Below are 19651 nucleotides of genomic sequence, written 5' to 3' on the forward strand. Positions count from 1 at the left end.
TCCCAGAGAATCTTGGTACGTTTACGTGCTTTCCTACCCTTGGTAATCGAGGCGCCACCGGATAATCTAGAACATGCGTATGCATGAGTCCTGGTCTGGGCATGTCCACTGAGAAGTCAAAGGTGGGGGATGATCGTAGGGAAGTAGCTATGAGTGAATACAGTTTCGACTTATAATCTAGAGACTTATTCGTATTCCTAGAAGTTGTAAGGCGTATCTCCTTTACAATCCAATCTTATTCTAAATCTCCCTGAACACCATGGGCTCACTTAGCGCCGTCCCAGCCACTAATGGCAACCATGCTGCTTTGAACGGTAGCGCATCTACCAATGGCCAGCATGTCAACGGAAGTACACATGTCAATGGCAATCACTCGCTCAACGGCAGTGCCCAAGTTAATGGACATTCTGCAACAACAGCTAATTTAGAGCCTATTGCTGTTGTTGGCATGAGTTGCCGTCTACCCGGTGATGCGACAGACACCCAAAAGCTATGGGAGCTGATCACAAAGGGTCGCTCAGCGTGGTCAAAAGTACCAACAGATCGATGGAACCAAGAGGCCTTCCATGATCCCGCTGCTGAAGGCAAGCCTGGAAGAGTAAGAACCCATTTCATCTCAAATACTGTGTGCAACTAATAACCTTCTCTAGACGAGTACAGACGGTGGTCATTTTTTGAAAGACGACATCAAAGCATTTGATGCCTCCTTCTTCGGAGTAAACCCCATTGAGGCAACAGTATGTGCACACTCTCCAGCAGCATGGCGTGTACCCAGCTGACAATACTTGGCAGGCTATGGACCCTCAGCAGAGACTGGTTCTCGAAATTGCATACGAGGCGTTTGAAAATGCTGGTCTTACCCTCCAACAGCTGTCAGGGTCTAATACCGGTGTCTATGTCGGTCTGTGGGCCTCGGACTACCAGGAGATGCTCCTCAGAGACATTGACTTTCCACCCATTTATCAAGCCAGTGGTGTTGGGGCTGCTATTGCCTCTAACCGTGTTTCCTACTGCTTCAACCTCCATGGTCCTAGTCTTACCCTCGACACTGGATGCTCAGCCAGTTTGGTTGCCCTTCATCAAGCCGTCCACAGTCTCCGTGCTGGAGAGACAGACAAGTGCTTTGTGGCTGGTGTCAATCTCCAGCTCGATCCTCAACGATATGGCTATCAAAACAAGCTGAGCATGTTCTCCAAACAGGGCAAGTCTTTCACATTTGACCACCGTGCCAAGGGAGCCAGTGGTTACGGCAGAGGTGAAGGGTGCTCTGGAGTTGTCCTCATGCCTCTTTCCAAGGCCCAGAAGCAGGGCTTTCCTATCAGGGCCGTTATTCGAAACTCGGTAGCGAACCAGGATGGAAAGACCAACGGTATCACTGTTCCAAGTGCTGCAGCGCAGTCTGCTGCCATTGAGAAAGCCTACGCTCAGGTTGGTCTGACACCGTATGCGGACTATGTCGAGGCTCACGGAACGGGTACCACTGTTGGTGATCCCATTGAGGCCAAGGCCATCGCCAAGGTTCTCGGTGCTGGTCGACAGTCAGACTCACCACTTCCCATCGGCTCTCTCAAGGCCAACATTGGTCATACTGAGAGTGCAGCTGGTCTCACTGGTCTCGTCAAGGCGGTGCTCATGCTCGAAAACAACATGATTCCACCCCAAGTCAATTACGAGAAGCCGAACCCAGAGATTGACCTGGACGCTCTGAACCTCCGAATCCCAATATCTCTTGAGAATAAACCTCTCAAGAGAATCTCGGTCAACAGTTTTGGTTATGGTGGAACCAACGCCCATGTCGTTGTGGACGCTGCAGACGCTATCCCAATAAAGCCAACAAACACTGATTCTCAAGAGACTAAAGATACACTAAGGGTTAGGGAACAACTATTCGTTCTTAGTGCTGCCAGCGAAAAGTCCTCACAGGATCTGGTATTGAATGTGGCCAAGTATCTTGAGAGCAAGGCCGATGCAGCTGATACAGATGCATTGTTGAGCCGTCTCGCGTACACTCTGAGCAGAAGGACTGTCATGGAGAACAGAATCGGAGTTGTTGCCTCAGACTTGGCCGATTTGGTTGAGCAATTAACCAAACTGTCCAGCGAAGGCATACCACGTGCCGACCGCCAGACATCCCCTCGCATTGGCTTCGTTTTCAGCGGCCAGGGTGCCCAGTATCCTCGCATGGGCCAGAGTCTGCTGGGAACATGGCCTACTTTTACCTCCAGTATGAAGCGAGCCGCTGAGTGCGTAAAGGCATGTGGAAGCTCGTGGGACCTACTTGAGGAGCTGCTCAAGGATGCCTCCGAAAGCCGAATGGAAGACCCCTGTATCGCACAGCCCATGTCTACAGCGGTTCAAATCTCTCTCGTAGACGCCCTCAAGGACCTTGGGGTCATTCCGACTGCTGTAGTAGGACATTCAAGCGGTGAGATTGCTGCTGCTTACTGCGCAGAAGCCATCTCATTTGAGGATGCTATGACGGTATCTTACCACCGTGGTCGTCTGACTAGCGAGTTGAGACTAGAGAACAAGGGCAAGGCCGGCTCGATGATTGCAGTCGGTGCATCGGCCGCAACTGTCAAGCAGTCCATCGACCAACTCGGTACCGCTGCTGCCAACAGGATTACCATTGCCTGTCACAACAGCCCTGCAAGCGTGACAGTGTCTGGCGATGCAGATGTCATTGAATCTTTGAAGCAGCGACTAGACGAGCAGGATATCTGGAACCGACTTCTTCGTACTGGAGGAGCAGCTTACCACTCACCCCAGATGCTCCAGATCGCTCAGAAGTATCACGAGGCTATCAAGGACGTATCTGGTAGTGTACCTGCATCCAACGTTGCCATGGCTTCATCTGTAACTGGCGAGGACCAGGGTGATAAGCCGATTACTCGCGACTATTGGGTTCATAACTTGGTCTCACCCGTCCGCTTCACCGACGCTTTAAAGAAGACTTGCGTCGGTGAAAATGGCACACGAAAGGTCGATTTACTTCTTGAGCTGGGATCCCACTTCCAACTGGAGAGTCCCATCAAGCAGACCTTGCGAACATTCACTGGAGAGGCGGCAAAGGTTCATTATACTGGGTCTTTGAAGCGAGGCGAGGATGCTCAGCTTAGCATGTTGCAGATGCTGCGCTCTCTCTATCTCCAAAAGTCTCCCGTCGCCTTTTGGAAGGTCAATGCTGGTTTCGGGGCTACCTTTCAACTCCTTACAGATCTTCCACCTTATCCGTTTGACCACTCCAAGACATACTGGCATGAGGGTCGGGTGTCCAGGGCATACAAGCATCGCCAGAACCTACCGCATGAGCTCCTAGGTACTCTTGTCCACGACAACAATCCGCAGGAACCCAGATGGCGTTGCCTCCTCAACCTGAAGGATGTCCCTTGGTTGAGCGGTCACATAATTCAAGGGCAAACAATTTTCCCAGCCACAGCATACCTATCCATGGTCTTCCAAGCAGCACGACAGGACATGGCTGCGCGCAACCCCCAGGCATCTATCAACCGATTCATTCTCCGCAACGTCACCTTCTCACAGGCGCTTGTCATGGAGAACAACAAGACCGACCTCGAGATCAGCTTGTCCCTTCGACCTCAGGCAATCTCGGCGAGGAAGTCATCCCAGCAGTGGCAGGAGTTCCGTATCTTCAGCACATCCGCTGATGATGTTTGGATCGAACATGTCCGTGGTCTTGTTCAAGTTATTCTCAAGTCAGAGGCCGTTCAGGAGGACAGCTTTGTGCCCACCAGGATCACGCTGCCCCCTCATGCCCAACACATCCCAGCCAACCAGTTCTACCACAGAGCAAGGGACATTGGGGTCAACTGGAGTGCGCCGTTTGACAACTTGAATGATATCAAGATCGCTGCTGGGTCTTGTATCGCAGACTCGTCTTTTGTGGCTGGTCCCAGTGCCGGTGCTTGTGAGAAGGACTACGTTATCCATCCCGGTGTCATGGACGCTATCCTCTACCACGGCATGATGGGTGTTCTTATTTTTGATGAGAATGATAAGTCTCCTGTGGTACCGACTTTCATCGAAAAGATGATTGTCGCAGAGCAAGACCAGGCCAAGCCCATTGAAGAGGTGACATGTCACGCTGCTCGAACTGAGAGTGCACTTACCTTTGACATTGGCATTTTTGAGAAGAACCACGAAGATAACATGGTTCTCCAAGCCTGGGGAGTTGTCGCGACCAAGTTGCCTGACGTATCCATCGGCGAAGGTCGCAAGCGAGACTTGTGCCACGTTCCAGATTGGGCGACTTACTTGCCAAAGACTACTCAGGAGTACATCGATGGCCTGTGCAAGAAATCGCTGGATGACCGTTCAATCATCCCTGAGATCAAGGCTTTGGAGGCCATGACTGTGCACTACGTCAAGCAGGCCCTGGCTTCGACACCAGAAGACGAGGTAGCCGAAGGTTATCAGCGCAACTGGTACAATTGGATGAAGACACTCGCCGACCAGGAACCCGACCCAGAGTATCTCAAAGCAGGTGAGGAAGATGATAGCGTCTCTGCACAAGTCGCACGGCGTCTAGGACCACGCTTGGGCGACATCCTCCGAGGCACCACTCATTCCCTATCTATCCTGAATGAGGACAGTATGTTGAGCGGCCTCTACCTGGAAGGCGGTAACGTTCGCTGCATCTCGCAGATTGCCACGTACATGGGCGAGCTTGGTCGTCTGAATCCCAACATGAAGATCGTCGAGGTTGGTGCTGGTACTGGATCAGCCACCTTGCCTGTCCTACAGGCTCTGCAGGCCCCCAACAGAGTGCTGGCATCTCAGTACGATTTCACCGATATCTCACCTGGTTTCTTCCCTGCTGCTCGCGAGCTTCTCGCCGACTATGAAGGCGTTGTCCAGTACAAGATCCTGAATGCTGAAAAGACAGCCGAGGAGAACGGTTTTGAGCCCAACAGCTACGATGTTCTCATCGCCTCCAACGTTCTCCACGCTACTCCTTGCATAGACGCCGTTCTTGAGAATGTCAAGACTATGCTTCGCCCAGGTGGTAAGCTAATTCTCATGGAGCCCACTGAGAATCTTCCTCACTATGGTCTTGTCTTTGGCTCTCTTGCTGGTTGGTGGGCGGGTGTTGACGAGGGCCGAACTCTTTCGCCCATGCTTTCGCGCTCCCAGTGGATCGAGACACTCTCAAAGAATGGCTTCATCAACAATGGACCCATCTTTGAGGATTACCCTGTCGCTGAGGGCGGTTCCATCCATGTCTTCGTGTCTGAAGTCCCCGTCCCGGCCTCGACTGAAGCACCCCTGGATGTTGACATTGTATCCTACTCTGGAGAGGCTACTTACACAGATTTTGCTGAAAGGCTCCAGAAGAATCTCTGGGATCGCTCAGTTCAGTCTTGTAATGTCTCCTCATCTATGTCTGGAGACAAGTTGAGCGTCATCATGCCCGACTTTGTCGATCGTGTGGCCTGGGATATGGATGGCCCACTCTTCGAGTCGCTCAGATCTCGTGTCGCTGGCTCCAAGGTCATCATATTCGTGATGTGCACGGCCAAGTCAAAAGAGAAACGACCTAGTGGTGACTGGATCTACGGTTTCGTCCGATCGATTCGCTATGAGTACGCCTCTGTACGTCTAGTCACTCTTGAGCTCGAAAGCGGATTAGAGGCTGGTGTTGACGCCCTCAAGACGATCTTGAACAGTCCGACAGCTGACCTGAGCCTTCCCCTTGAGGATATTGAGCTTGAGTACATGGAGAGGGAGGGTCAGATATTTGTTTCGCGTGTCCGTTCGGAGCCCAAATTTGACAACTATGTCAGCCGTGATCTGGGCAGGGCTGGCTCTGAGGAGGCTCTATTCCTTAACGAGAGGCCCATGTCAGCGGAGCTAGGCGTTCCAGGTGTGCTTGACACTATTCGCTGGGTGGACAACCCCGAGATTACCGGACCGGTGGATCCTGATTGTGTGAGACTTCAACTCTGTGCCGCCAGTATCAACTTCAAAGATGTTCTAGTTGCCTCCGGTCAGCTTGAGGGCATCACTCAGATGCGCAATGACTGCAGCGGTATCGTGCTCGACGTTGGCGCCAACATGACTGACAAGTTCAAGGTCGGCGATCGTGTCTGCTCTCTCTATTCACAGTCTTTCACGAACTATCCCATGGTTCATGGCTTGTGCTGCCACGTGATTCCCGATGATATGGACTTTGCAGATGCGGCTTCCATACCCCTTGTGTGGAGCACTGTCTACTACTGCTTGATCACCATTGCGAGACTGCAGAAGGGTGAGAGTATACTCATCCACTCAGCTGCTGGGGCAGTCGGCCAAGCATCCATCATGCTGGCGCATCACATTGGCGCCGAGGTATTTGTTACATGCGGCAACGATGCCAAGGTGGAACTGCTCAACACTGAGTTTGGTATTCCAAGGGATCACATCTTCTCCAGCCGTACAACCGTCTTCCGCGACAAAATCCGCGCAATGACCAACGGCAACGGAGTTGATGTCGTCCTCAACTCCCTTGGGGGTGAAATGTTCCGCGAGTCTTGCAACACCCTGGCAGCACATGGTCGCTTCGTCGAGATTGGCCGCAAGGATCTTATGGAGAACGCCCTCATGCCCATGGAGTTCTTGTTGAACAACATCACTTTCTCCTATGTCGACTTTGCGCACATCCTTGCTACTAGGACAGCGCTGGCTAGCCAGCTTCTTGGAGATGTAATGAAACTCTTCGCTTCTGGAGCTGTGCAGCATGTGCGGCAGATCAAGTATCCCATTTCGGAAATGGCATCTGCTTTCCGTCTGGTCCAAGCTGGCAAGCACACTGGTAAAGTCATTCTGACAGTGGAACCGGACGTCAAGGTTCAAGTCGTCCCATCAAAGCCTTCGCCTGTTCAGCTCAAGCCAGACGCTACATATCTTGTAGTTGGAGGCTTGGGAGGTTTAGGCAAAAGGCTTGTTGACTGGACTGCAGAGAAGGGAGCACGCAATATTGTCATCTTCTCCAGAACTGCTCAGCCTGACGCAGATGCCCAGAGCTTTTTGGACAAACTCGTATCTATGGGGGTCACTGTCCGCGTGGAGAAATGCGACGTGAGCTCAGAAGAATCTGTGATCGAAGCCTTGGCCAGGATTCAAGAAACCATGCCTCCGATCCGTGGATTGTTCCAGGCTGCTATGGTTTTGCACGATATCTTGCTAGAGCACATGACGGTTGAGGAGTGGTGCAAGGTCACCGCACCCAAGGTACAGGGCACATGGAACCTACACAAGTACCTGCCTGAAGACATGGACTTTTTCGTTATGCTTTCTTCGGTAGTATCTATGGTTGGTACTGTTGGGGCAGGAAACTACGCTTCAGCATGTGCCTTTCAGGATGGTATCGCTCGCTACCGCCGACGACTTGGCTTAACGGCCTACGCAGTCAACATTGGTGCCATCGTCGAAGCTGGCTATGTCAGTGAGAACCCAGAAGTCGCTGTCAACCTTCGCAAGAACGGTCTTGGTAGCGTTGCCATTTCTGAGTTTCTGTCTCATCTCGGCGATGTAATCCAGAACAAGACAGAGTACAGCCAGTCGTCGCTCGGCATTTTGCCCAACGGAAATGAGCGAGGTCTTGGAGAAGCACGCTGGGCGAACGACAAGAGACTTGCTCAGATCTTTGGAGCTGAGACCCAGGCTGGTAACAAGACTGTTGGCGGCGGTGCTGACAATGTTGGCTTTGCGCTTCAGTCTGCTACAACATTCCAAGAGGCTCAGGATATTATCTGTGATGCGATTGTTAAGCAGCTGGCCACTATCCTGGCTATCCAGTCAGACGATATCATTCCTGCTCGAAGTCTGGACTCGTATGGTCTGGACTCGCTGGTCGGTGTTGAATTGAGAAACTGGATTGGTGCTTATCTGCAAGTTAACCTCCCTCTGTTGGTCATGTGGAATACCAGCAGTATCAATGAGTTGGCTGAGATCGTGACCAAGGGATCGAGACTGGTCAAGGTTAAGGTAGAGGACACGGAGGAAGAACAGGTTGATGTAGTGAAGGATTAAAGAGTGGATATTTTAATATAAGGAATGCGAGTTGATGCAAACCTGTTTATAATAGCTGGATTACATTTCAGTCAACAGTTTGGAAAGTTATCATTTGCAACATCGTTGTTTTATTACATCTTCAACCTTAAGTCTGAGCGTTGTGTATCTACTGGGTTAATTTAACTCATTCTGTTATGTCCATAACAAGAAATTTTGCTATGTGTGTTCCTGATCTGAATTATCTCGATTTATTGAAGGTGTCCCCGAATTTTGAAAGTGTTATTTTGTCAAGAAAGATGTCCTGCGAGCCACCACCTTCTGTTTACAAAGCATTATTTTTCTGTCTTCTAATAGATGCATAGAAGAATGATAAACGAGCTACATGAAGCATACATCCCTTTGCAATCCTGAAAAAATAAAAGGAAAGGGCGTTCTAACTGTATTACCCTAGACCAACAAAATAGAATGAACAGCAAATCGGACCTTGAACTACTCCATTGGTGGAAGTAAGCGAGATGACAGTGGAGACAATAGGGATTAAAGATAACCCCCCACGCCAGCACCCCTGCTTATCGTTCAAGAGGGAGAGGGAGTATCCGTATATGTAGCGGACACTAAAAGCGGGACGACAAGGGTGAAGTCTGAAGAGGTGGCCGGGATGTTTTTGATCTTCTTCTTGTGCCTCTTAGTGAGTGCTGACAGTTTAGTCCCCGAGGCTGTGTGTTAACCCGCAATGCTGACATGCATGACCAGAGGATCACATTTCCAAGGGTGCTCCCGGCCACACCACCTTGTTCAAGTAGAATAGCCAGTCTGACTTACTTACCCAAGCACAGTCGATGGCTTCCTAAGCAGGCGGCTCTCCCGATCAGGCACTTGAAAGGCTTACTCCGTTCACAACGCAGGTAAGATTATGCAGACGACCATAGTTCCTAGCATGAATGAAGGTGCCGCATAGACTCGACGTAATCATTCTCTTCTATTAGTAACTATCTACATAATCAATATTTTACCCACTCGCCTTGTGAACCTGGGTTACGCACTGTAGTATTTGACTTTCCAACCAAACACGACCCAATCACACACTGTCAGCACAGCATGGCATTGACAGAGGGTATCTCCGAACTGCTTCTGTCCAAGCCCGTCGTCCTCGGTCTGGCAGCATGCGCTCTGCTCTTCCTCATCGGGCGGGCATTCGAGCCAACCGTTGACGCCCTGGAGCCGCCAATGCTTAGGCCTAGCATCCCCATCTTTGGCCATTTCTACAGCATGATGAAGGACCAGGAAGCGTTTTTCAAACGTCTCGAGTAAGTCCACGTCCATGCTGTACATCTCTATCTGTTACGACATATCAACAACATTAGACATAGTTACATAGCCACTAACAACTGACAGCAAGAAATATCACATGCCCATCGCAACTGTTCCCATTTTAAAGTATAAAATGTACGCGATAACAGACCCAATTTTAGTCCAGTCGGCATATTGCAACAAGAACCTCTCCTTTACACCCTTTGCCATAAACGGCGCCCAAAAGGTAACTGGCTTTGACGATGACTATCATAAAGTGCTTATGGAGACAAATGTCTTGCCTGAATACTTCAAAAGCCTCTATGATGGAACTACTGCCCAGCACATTCATCAACTGAACGTCACCTCCCTCAAGCACGTTTCACAGCACATCAATAGCATCCAAGAAAATGGAATGACCATTGATAATACATATCTCTGGTTGCGCAATCTCATGACCGTCGCTACATGTGAGGCTCTATACGGTCCTGATAATCCCATTAGAAGTGACTCACTTGTAGAAGATATCTGGTGAGGTCCTATCCCAGATACGTAACGGTTATATGATATTAACATCACTTTATGATAGGACATTTGAAACTGGTCTAGCTTACCTGTTCTTCCACATCTTCAACTCCAAGACACTGCAGCGTACAAAGGAGGCACGACGAAGAATACAGCTGGCTCTCGGAAAATGGTGCACCAACATGAGGCAAGATGACGAGCGAGTCTCTGCGTATATCAGAAACCGAGTTGGCATTCTTCGAAACTACGGTGTCGAAGGGCAAAAGCTTGGCGATATTGAGGTCGGCCTTATTCATGTCCCAACCTCAAACTCCATTCCGACTCTGTTCTGGTTCTTCATGCATGTTTTCACACGGCCCGATGTGGTCGAACAGATGCGCGCCGAGGTTGAGCACATCGTGCAGCGTGGTCCAGATGAAACAGTTACCGTCAACATAGACGACATCCTCGAAAGGTGTCCTCTTATGATAAGCGCATATCGCGAGGCCAGCCGCCTCTGCAACGGATTCACCTGTAACCGAATCGTCATGGAAGAGACGACCATCACAGACAGACATGGTCGCTCGTATCTTCTCAAGAAAGGCTCTAGCGTGAAGATGCCCGCAGGAGTGATGCATGCCTCGCAGGAGGTCTGGGGCGAAGACGCAGCGGTGTTTCGCGCTGATAGATTCCTGGACAAGGGCCTGACGAGTGAACAAGCCAAGCTAAGACGTGCCGCCCTGACTCCTTTCGGTGGAGGCGCTCATATGTGTCCCGGGCGGAACTTTGCTACTGCAGAGATCTACGGCTTTATGACTGCGCTCCTGCTTGGCTACAACGTGGAACCCGTGGATGGGAAATGGGATGCGTTTAAGCCACCTCCAATGGCGACGTGTCCCCAGTCAACTTCTGTGTGCAAGCCAGAGGATGAGGCTTCGGTATGCGGTACTCGCTTGATTAGACGAAGCGGATGGGAGGGAGCCCAGTGGAAATTTGTATCTGGTAAAGTGACAGAGTAAGAGATGTCTGAGATTGGCTTTGTTGGAATGAAGAGCATTAGATATGAGATAGATTAGAACTAGGAAAATGACACGATTAATCACAACAGGTTTTGTCGTCGTTTACTAACATTATGGGGACTATGTGATAAGTATTACACGGCCATGAATGGGCAAAAGAAAGTGACAGCACTATACCAATAGAGATAGCGACTATGCACGCTACTTTGGTAGTTCGTAACATTTGATTGAAAACTACATCGCTCTCTTCCTCATCTATAGCACATAAACTACGCGCCTCCAGTGGCCTGCGGCTTGAAGAAAACAGTCATCATCCCATCTATGGTAATCTCACCCAGAACCTTCTTTACTTCTCCGTGAGCGGGGCACTCAGTCTCGTAATACTTCATATCCTCCATGCTGGCAAACTCGGTCTTGTTGACAAACGTATAGCCTTCAGTGCGAGGACCATCTTCAGCAGGGCCGGCAACCATACTGAGTATATAAGGCGAGCCATTCTTTTGTAGTGATGAGTATTTAACTTTGAAGCAGAGGATTTATCATACCCTTTGGTTGTCAGCAGCCATCTTTCGACACTGCTCCAAGAAACGTTGTTGATCCTCAGCCTTGGGCATCTTGAACATGGTTACACGGTGCACACGATCGGCTACACTTATGTAGCCGCGGATCTGTCCATTCTTGACGATCTTGTTTGAGACTTGAAAGTAACAGGACGACCGCTTAAACGCAAACATTTTTAGTCAATGCCGTTAAGATAATGTTGATGGAACTTTGGCCAGAGCTTGCTCTCAGCAGTAAAGTAGATGACGGCGACTTTCAATACGGCGGATGTCCACCAACAAGCCGATATGGACCCTGGCCTTGTTATCTCAAGAGAGCAAGGACATTTCGGTTTGGGACTTTGGGTAGTGCTCCTGCATGATAACGGCAGCGCCGACTCGACTGTTCCAAGTGCTTCCAAGTGGATCATGCCCATTCGCAGGACGACTCTCCAATCAGATAGTAATAAACCGCCCGTCAGCAGACGAAATGCATTCCTTTTCTGATCCTGTTATTCCTTCGACATGGTAGCAACCCCGTATCATCATTGGCTTGAACCAGCGGGCGAGAGGGCTGGTGCAGCCACGATGCAGAACAACTCTTCTGCGAAGGTTGACCTTGTTGTCATGGCTGCTTCCAATGGTTATTAACCCTGGTAAATCAAGAGGCGCTCTACTTTTCCTATCAATTACTACGTTCACACTGTCATGATGCATGTCTTTTTGTACTATCAATTACCGCCACTAGCATGGCGATCCTTTCTGCTCTACCTTTCTACTTACAGAAGGTCGGCTGTTATGAAGCTTACGTGCCACACTTATGCAACGGGCCGGATCCGTTACCAACCACTTTTTGTCTAGGGCACGGTATTTATCCGTCCCATCCTCCCCACGCGTAAGCACTAGGACCCTGGAGATGACACCTCTCAGGGGGTAAGACGCAATATCTGATACGACGCTGATCAGGCAGACAAAGCAGGGATCAAGTTTTTAACCGTGTCCGAAAATTGTAAGTCGTAAGACATGTAGACCGAGATGCAGTCATCACCGAGAAATGCATGCAGCCATTAGTGAAGGTGGGATGTACCAGAATGAGACGACTGAACCAACGTCTATTAGCCTATCTATTTCAGTATTGTTGCTGTTGAGTTATTTGAAGTTTGAGGCTTGTAACGAGATATCGAACCACGGACCTTAGCAATGTTTGCCACACAATCACCAAGACACCTTCAAGTGCTCCTTTGTCGTACCAAGAAGTTCGCTTTAGCATCCCCACCTATTTGTTACAAGGTTGGAGCGGCATCTTCCGGCAGCATCAGAAAATTCCTCTCTGCACGATTCAGTACTTCTGCCAGAGCACGTAACTTGAAACAATCAGTCCTAGACAATTCCGGTAGGCATGGTGTTTATCTCTACCCGACGCTAAAACCAGAGCCTCTCAACGTTGTGTCAGCCAAGGATACAACCGTGGTGTTTTCCAATGGCAAAACGATCGAGGACACGACTTGTGGTGCAGCAGTAGCCTGCCTTGGCTATAACAATGAGAGAGTAAAGAATGCCATGATAAAGCAAATGGATAGTTTCTGTTACTCTAATTCTTTGTTTTATGGCCATGAGATTGGTGAGGAATTGGCTGCGGAGCTCATTGGTGGGACTAACGGAGAGATGGCCAAGGTTTACTTGATGTGCTCTGGTACGTTTTATTATTCGTCCTCCAATTTACACGTGGTGTCTAATATGTCTCAGGTGCTGAAGCCATGGAGTCGGCCATGAAGATGGCAAGGCAGTATTACATGGAGCTCAACCCCAGACAGCCCCAGCGTACAAACTTCATTGCACGCGAAGGATCTTACCACGGCTCAACGCTTGGGGCTCTTTCAATGGGTGGCCATGTCGGACGGCGAAAGCTTTTTGAAGGCATGCTACTGGATAACAATATCCACCGCGTCTCAGCTGCCAACGAGTATCGGGGTAAGGCTGATGGTCAGACAACGGAGGAGTACGTGCAACAATTGGCGGATGAGCTGGACCGAAAGTTTCAAGAGGTTGGGCCTGAAACTGTTGCTGCGTTTGTAGCTGAGACTCTTGTTGGCGCTGTAAGTATCTGTCCTTCCATTTATTCGTGTTCTTGGTTGACCTGGTTACTGAAAGACGCTCGGCACGATCCCTGCTCCTACCGGCTATTTCAAAGCCATGAAGAAAGTATGCGACAAGTATGGCGCACTCCTCATTTTGGATGGTTGGTGTTCTCAAATATAGAGCCGTTTCGACAAAATTGACCATGAACAGAGGTTATGTGTGGCATGGGCCGTTGTGGATCACTTCACGAGTGGGAGCAAGAAGGCGTTGTCCCAGATATTCAGACCGTTGCCAAAGGTCTCGCAGGTGGATTCGCACCAATGGCCGCCATGTTTATCAACCATCGTTTGTCAGATGCGTTGATGAGTGGAAGCGGGTAAGTTGTATAAGCACGTATGTCCTGATATCCCAATCTAATCACAGCACAAGCGTCTTTTCCCACGGCCATACGTACCAAGGACACCCTGTGGGATGCGCCGCTGCACTAGAAGTTCAACGAATCATAAGAGAAGACAACCTCGTTGAGAATGTACGTAAAAATGGCGAATATCTTGGCAAGCTCCTGCATGACCAACTAGACGACCATCCCAACGTTGGCAATATCAGAGGCAGAGGCTTCTTCTGGTCTGTGAGTTACTTCCTCAGTCAAAATGGTAAAGGCGTAGCTAATACATGTAAAGATGGAATTTGTAGCGGATAAAGAGACAAAGGAGCCATTCCTACCATCAGATGGAATTGCCAAGAAGGTTCATTTGACGGCGCTCAACGATGTAGGCATCAGTCTGTATCCGGGAATGGGTACAAAGGATGGTGTGGCTGGAGATCACGCATGGATAGGTCCTGCTTACAACTGTTCAAAGCAAGATATCGAGAGGATAGTTTCCAAGGTCAAAGAGGCTGTAGTCTTGGCTCTTGGTTAGAGATTCATTTAGTAAATCTAGTGTTATGGTCTGAGATGACTCATCAAGAATGGACCGTAAAGCTTTCAGAACAGTTACATATCCATGATACAGCGTGACTCAGTGCTCAAATATATCACCATAAGCACAATTATGCCGGGGCTAGTGAGCAGCAGAAAAGTTGGCCTCCTAAGCCTTAGGGTAAAATAATAAGTAGTCTAGTAAGTATAGTCTAAAGCTGTCCTAATAATATTGTCTCTTATGCTTATACCGGTCAATCTTCTGATACCCTGAGGTAGGGGTGGAGTGATGGTATCGCTGTGATTCACACTAGACTAGAGTTCTTTTGTAAAGTATGAAGTCATTGCGGATCTGCGGAAAAAACACTGCGATCATGAAGCAGCACCAGCCAATAACCCTGGCATTGCTCGTTAGTCGAACTATTCCAAGACAACTGACGCCAGTAATATGCAGCTCGGATCACTTACCAACAGCCGTAAAGACGACCCACACGACCGAAGACTCGATCATCTTGGGAGGACAGAACCTAAAAATGCCAGTCAGTTTAGTCCAACTTCCACTGCCAGACAGAACCAGCACTTACAGCACTCCTGACATCTCAACAAGTCTCGTCCAGTACGCCCACTGGACCAGAGCGATATATCCCAGGAGAAGAACTGCACACAAGGCGTTTGCTCCTCTCTTGACTGCAGTCTTGTTGTTGTCCTTTTTGACGCCGATCCTTGTCCTGCCATCGCTGCTTACCGTCACGCCCCAGTGCCTGCCAGTCTCGTACCGTCGTCCTTCAAGTGGGTAAGCCTCGCCGTATCGTTTGTAAATCGGCAGGAAAGCAAGCATGCAGAGAAACATTATTCCTGGGGTGCTCGACATGAAGCTCACATGGTCTGAGGTGAACTCGCGGGATTTACTGTCCGAGGGAAGGCGGTTCCATGTGACGCCAGTAAATACGGCGGATATAATAAGTAGTGCTAGCTCTGAGAAACTGGTTGTGATCCAGGAATCTGTGTAGGGGAATTCAACGCGGTCGTCGACGCTACGTTTGATGATTGTCGTCTTATCCCAGTCGCGTGTTCGTTGGGCGGTAACTACACAGCGCAGTAGTCCGAGAACGACGGGATAAAATCGTGGTCGTGACATGGCGACAGTGAAGATGTGCAGCATGTTCAACGACTCGTAACCTGGGGTGTTGCCCATGATACCAGCGACGATGGCGCTTGCCGTGAGCTGACAAGCAAAGGTTACAGTCCATGTTAGAGCCATGCGGTTCTTGACGCGGTTTCCAAGCTTTCCTCGAGAAAGCCAGTGGATGAAAGGGCGGTAGGCGCAGAGAATTGCCAGAACGGTGATGACAGCATCTGTGACACCGAACCACGTCAGTATCTGGTGACCGTCGGGGCATGAGCCCTGGACCTTGGTAGGCGAGACGATCCATTCGAAGGGTATCGGCGGGTAAGGGTTCTCGTACGATCCGGTGTTGATGCCTAGATACGGGGTAATTGACGAGCTGTTGAGAGACGAGGTGTTGCCGGCGGGAAAAGCGCCTGGGGGCAGCTCATCTGCCTCCCGGCCTGGGCGAGAGAAGAAGTTTCCCATGGCTGATGTGGTTTCTGGGGTAAATTGAATTGATGGAGATGTAAAGGGAAGAAAAGAGAGAGTAAGATCAGAGTACAAAGGGTTAGGGGATCTGCATGACTAATTGCGGCGCACGATGGAACGAACCCTGAATGTTTGACCGTTAGCAGGGGTTGGCGGGAAATAAGGTAGCTGCACCGAAGCCAATAATTAGATTCAAGGGCAACTGTGTGTCGGGTCAACTCGTCTTGGACGCATAGCCACTCCTCTTTGTGTAGCAATAGCAGCAGCTGGGCGGCAAGTGGAAATTGGATGCGACAATTGCGGACGCCAAAGCAAACAAACATACAGGGGTAGTTCCGTTACTCATTCCAATCAATTGCTGACATGTACCACATTTTAGCCGTAAGTCCGTCCAAGACAAGCCAAGACAGGGGTTGGAACATGGAAGCAGATCCAACTGTTGGCAGTAGAACTAACAGGACATAGCGCTATACGGAATACGGATAACATGGAGGTGAATCCTAGCGTTGCAACAAAGATAGTAAGCGGGGACCAGTTTGACGCAAGACAAGTTAGGAATAGTTAAGCGAGAGAAGATCTCTCTTGTACCGATTTGTTCCACTGGCCTTCCGACGATCTTCCAGACTAAGTTTAGATTCCAGTAGTTCGAGGTAGGAGGTATTGTCACAAATTGTACCATTTGGTTCTCAAACATATAATATCTATACGAGATACAGATGAATACGTGTCAGAAATGAGTGGGAAATGATAATAATTATCAAATACAATCTACCTATAGCGTATAACTGACATAAGAAATAAACCCGAGGGCTACTTAAATCCTAGTCTGCAATTCCCTGCTAAACCTGAACCTCGGGACTCAAATGCTCAGCAAGCCTCAGCGACAGCGCTGCAAGAGTCAGAGCCGGGTTGGCCTCTGGACTAACAGGCATGACCGAAAGATCGCACACCCAAAGGTTCTCAATACCCTTGACCTTGAGATCAGAGTCAACCACTCCATCCTTCTTGGTCGGACCATCCATGCGCATCGTTCCACACTCGTGAGAAAACACACCAAAGCCCAGGTGCTGAGGTCGCAGTCCAGGGTCGGGACAGAGTTCGTGGCCTGTTGTAGGGGACTTGAAGGGCTGCGCATCAACAAAAGCATCCCGCACATTACGCACAATATCTTCCATGGCGCACTGGACTTCATGCTTGAGAGGGTCACGTCTGAAATCAAGCACTGGGTCCAGGCCAGGAATACTGAGAACAGAGTTCCCATCTGCGAGTTTTCCAACAAACTCAAACAGCACACAAATCGTGTCAAAGTTCTTCTGCTCATTGGCAGGTGACTTTGGTCCCAAGAGCCGACCTTCCTTGTCGTAGAAGTGCGTTGTACTAAGAGTCGCAGAGCTTCCAGCAAGGAAGAAGTTGGCGTTGATGGTGACTGTGACAAGACATTCTTCTCCACCGACCTTGAGATGAGTCTTGAGATTGAGCGGTTTCTCTGTGAAGCCGCCGCTCTTCTCCTTGGCGAATCGCGCGTAGCAAATATTGTGGTCAATAAGACCCTTGCCGACGAGTTCATTCGACTTTTGCAAGCCGCTGTTGAGGGCAATGGATGCGGTACCAATTGTACCAGCTGCCAGTATAACTTTGGCTTTTCCGACGCCAAGTTCTTTGAGAGCACCAGTCGATTTATCTCGGATCTGGAGTGCAGTAACCATTTTCTCGCTAGACAGAACTATTAGCAGTTGTTCATCACTGGACTTGTAATGGGATGGAACTTACGGTGCATCATCCTCACTGCACTGAACAGCAATGACCTCCGTGTTGAGAAGAACGGACAGATACGGATCATTGGCGTACATCCGGTTCATGATCGACAATGTGGTACTGTAGGCACCCTGAGCAAACTTGTAAGGTGCTGGGGCGTTGAACTGCGCTGCAATAGGCATGATGCCAAACTCGGCCTTTTCCAAAGCATGGTTGAGCTTCTGTTTGGCAAATCCAATGTCTTGAGCACTGACTTCGTGAGCACCATCACCCTCGGGATAGATACCATCCCTTGGATCATCGTCGGTCAAGTACTTGTAAGTATCTGCGTAGCCCCCTTCCTTGAGATACTTCACAATCTCAGGAGGGAAGTAAGCATTGAGGGTCTCGTTGCCAATCTCTGGAATCCAAGTGCCCCAGAGATTAGTACGGCCGCCGACACAATAGACCGGCCCACCGACATAGCTGTCAGAGGAATCGGTCAGCTGAACTTTGGCTTTGACAGCGTCATAAACACGCTCGTTGCCCTCTGGGGAGTTGCTGGCACCGCGTTTGTAAAAGGGACGCGAAGTGTTGAGGACGTGGGTGGAGAAGATGACGCCGCCGCGTTCAATCAGCAGCACCTTTTTCTTCTTGGAAGCCAGGTTTTCAGCCAATGGACCTCCGCCAAACCCACTTCCTACAATGATGTAGTCATAGGAGTCGAGTTTGGCCAAGAGACACACGACGTCTGTGTCTAGGTGGAGTAAGTGATCCATTATGCAAAATGGAAGATGATGGTAGAGAGTGTGTGTTGTGAAGAGATGATGGATTGAAGAACGGGTGAGGAGGATTAAGATGGTATATATAGACCCAGACAGACCATGAGAGTTTGAGGGGTAAGAGGAGCAACTGCCGGCTGCACAGGTTAACAAATGTGATACGACTGATACTGTACCACTTTATCAGCCAAAGAATGTGATGGACATTATGCTGCGTATCTTGTAGGTTACTTTCATTCCAGAATTATCAGCCAATCATTTCCGATAGAGACAACTGCCGCTGAGATGCGGAGCATGTATTGGGATTGAAGGGAAGGAATCTGAAGCCCAAGCATAATTCTAATGGATAAGATTGCCTGAGTTTGTTTGTGAACATGCGGTGAGTCTACAGACGCCCAATTGTCGTTAGATTGCTTTTAATCATGTCTTTGTTCGCCGATAGGATAAGAATCTTCAAATTCAGCAGGGCAGGTGTTCGAGATAGTGAATGTCTTGACAAAATGCGAGACCAACCTGAGTCGCTTCAGTTCCGCATCCCTCGACGGCAAATCCCTACTTTCTATGTTGTGTAACATGGATAAGAGAGAAGACTTTGGTCGTTGCGGGGCTGACATAGTGGACTTCACTCGTTGACAGCCGCCGCCATCTGGATAGATGCAGGGCTATTAGCAGTAGAAGCGTCAGTAACAAGGCTTAAACCACGCTTAAGGCTCTCTTGGGTGACTGAATTAGAGGTCAATACAGCTGTCGTGATAATATTTGCTTTTGCCCAGCCATGGTGACGTTACCAGTGAGACTAGCACTGGCAGTAGCAGTTGCAATAATCTCTGGACTAATACCATATGTCTCAAACTCGCTATGGGATGTCAACCTACAGGTTTGAGCAAAGACATGGCATGTAAGTGGAATTCAAGGAAGGCATATTTGTCTTCTAAACTCCGAGACACGGGATACTGGATACGAAGTTCAAGACACGGGCAGTGGTCCATGTCCGCGGGCTTTGCTATGTCATTTCCTCTAGACTCCCCGCAATAAGTCTTAGGAGCGGGCCGATGCATCGCGAATATCTGATGATGATCTCTGTCCCGTCGTGGGTACATATCAGTATACTCGGTAACTAAAGTTGCATGAAATTAGTATTCCTAGATAAACTACAGCTGCGCTATTGAGTCAAT

General features: G+C 49.4%; 6 protein-coding genes across 6 annotated transcripts; 3 read left to right on the forward strand and 3 right to left on the reverse strand.

Moving 5' to 3' along the window:
- Nucleotides 1-259: 259 nt before the first annotated feature.
- FGSG_08208 (uncharacterized protein) lies at nucleotides 260-8031 on the forward strand (the record flags this gene model as incomplete). Its single annotated transcript, XM_011322297.1, has 3 exons — nucleotides 260-598; nucleotides 651-737; nucleotides 793-8031. 3 exons carry the CDS (start codon nucleotides 260-262, stop codon nucleotides 8029-8031), a joined length of 7665 nt encoding a protein of 2554 aa, XP_011320599.1.
- A 1080-nt stretch (nucleotides 8032-9111) lies between these two features.
- Nucleotides 9112-10826, forward strand: FGSG_08207 (uncharacterized protein; the record flags this gene model as incomplete). The annotated part of the gene is made up of 3 exons (XM_011322298.1): nucleotides 9112-9320; nucleotides 9409-9773; nucleotides 9913-10826. 3 exons carry the CDS (start codon nucleotides 9112-9114, stop codon nucleotides 10824-10826), a joined length of 1488 nt encoding a protein of 495 aa, XP_011320600.1.
- Nucleotides 10827-11095: 269 nt separating this feature from the next.
- FGSG_08206 (uncharacterized protein) lies at nucleotides 11096-11560 on the reverse strand (the record flags this gene model as incomplete). Its single annotated transcript, XM_011322299.1, has 2 exons — nucleotides 11096-11323; nucleotides 11372-11560. The coding sequence occupies 2 exons, from the start codon at nucleotides 11558-11560 to the stop codon at nucleotides 11096-11098; spliced, it is 417 nt and encodes a 138-aa protein (XP_011320601.1).
- Nucleotides 11561-11890: 330 nt separating this feature from the next.
- Nucleotides 11891-14364, forward strand: FGSG_08205 (uncharacterized protein; the record flags this gene model as incomplete). Its single annotated transcript, XM_011322300.1, has 7 exons — nucleotides 11891-12008; nucleotides 12744-13058; nucleotides 13112-13461; nucleotides 13517-13604; nucleotides 13655-13820; nucleotides 14023-14072; nucleotides 14138-14364. 7 exons carry the CDS (start codon nucleotides 11891-11893, stop codon nucleotides 14362-14364), a joined length of 1314 nt encoding a protein of 437 aa, XP_011320602.1.
- Nucleotides 14365-14735: 371 nt separating this feature from the next.
- On the reverse strand, nucleotides 14736-15957 carry FGSG_08204 (uncharacterized protein; the record flags this gene model as incomplete). The annotated part of the gene is made up of 3 exons (XM_011322301.1): nucleotides 14736-14761; nucleotides 14832-14890; nucleotides 14948-15957. The coding sequence occupies 3 exons, from the start codon at nucleotides 15955-15957 to the stop codon at nucleotides 14736-14738; spliced, it is 1095 nt and encodes a 364-aa protein (XP_011320603.1).
- An 842-nt stretch (nucleotides 15958-16799) lies between these two features.
- FGSG_08203 (uncharacterized protein) lies at nucleotides 16800-18473 on the reverse strand (the record flags this gene model as incomplete). The annotated part of the gene is made up of 2 exons (XM_011322302.1): nucleotides 16800-17673; nucleotides 17731-18473. The coding sequence occupies 2 exons, from the start codon at nucleotides 18471-18473 to the stop codon at nucleotides 16800-16802; spliced, it is 1617 nt and encodes a 538-aa protein (XP_011320604.1).
- Between the last annotated feature and the right edge of the window lie 1178 nt (nucleotides 18474-19651).

Source organism: Fusarium graminearum, chromosome 2 (genome assembly GCF_000240135.3).
Source record: "Fusarium graminearum PH-1 chromosome 2, whole genome shotgun sequence".
Classification (NCBI taxonomy): domain Eukaryota; kingdom Fungi; phylum Ascomycota; class Sordariomycetes; order Hypocreales; family Nectriaceae; genus Fusarium; species Fusarium graminearum.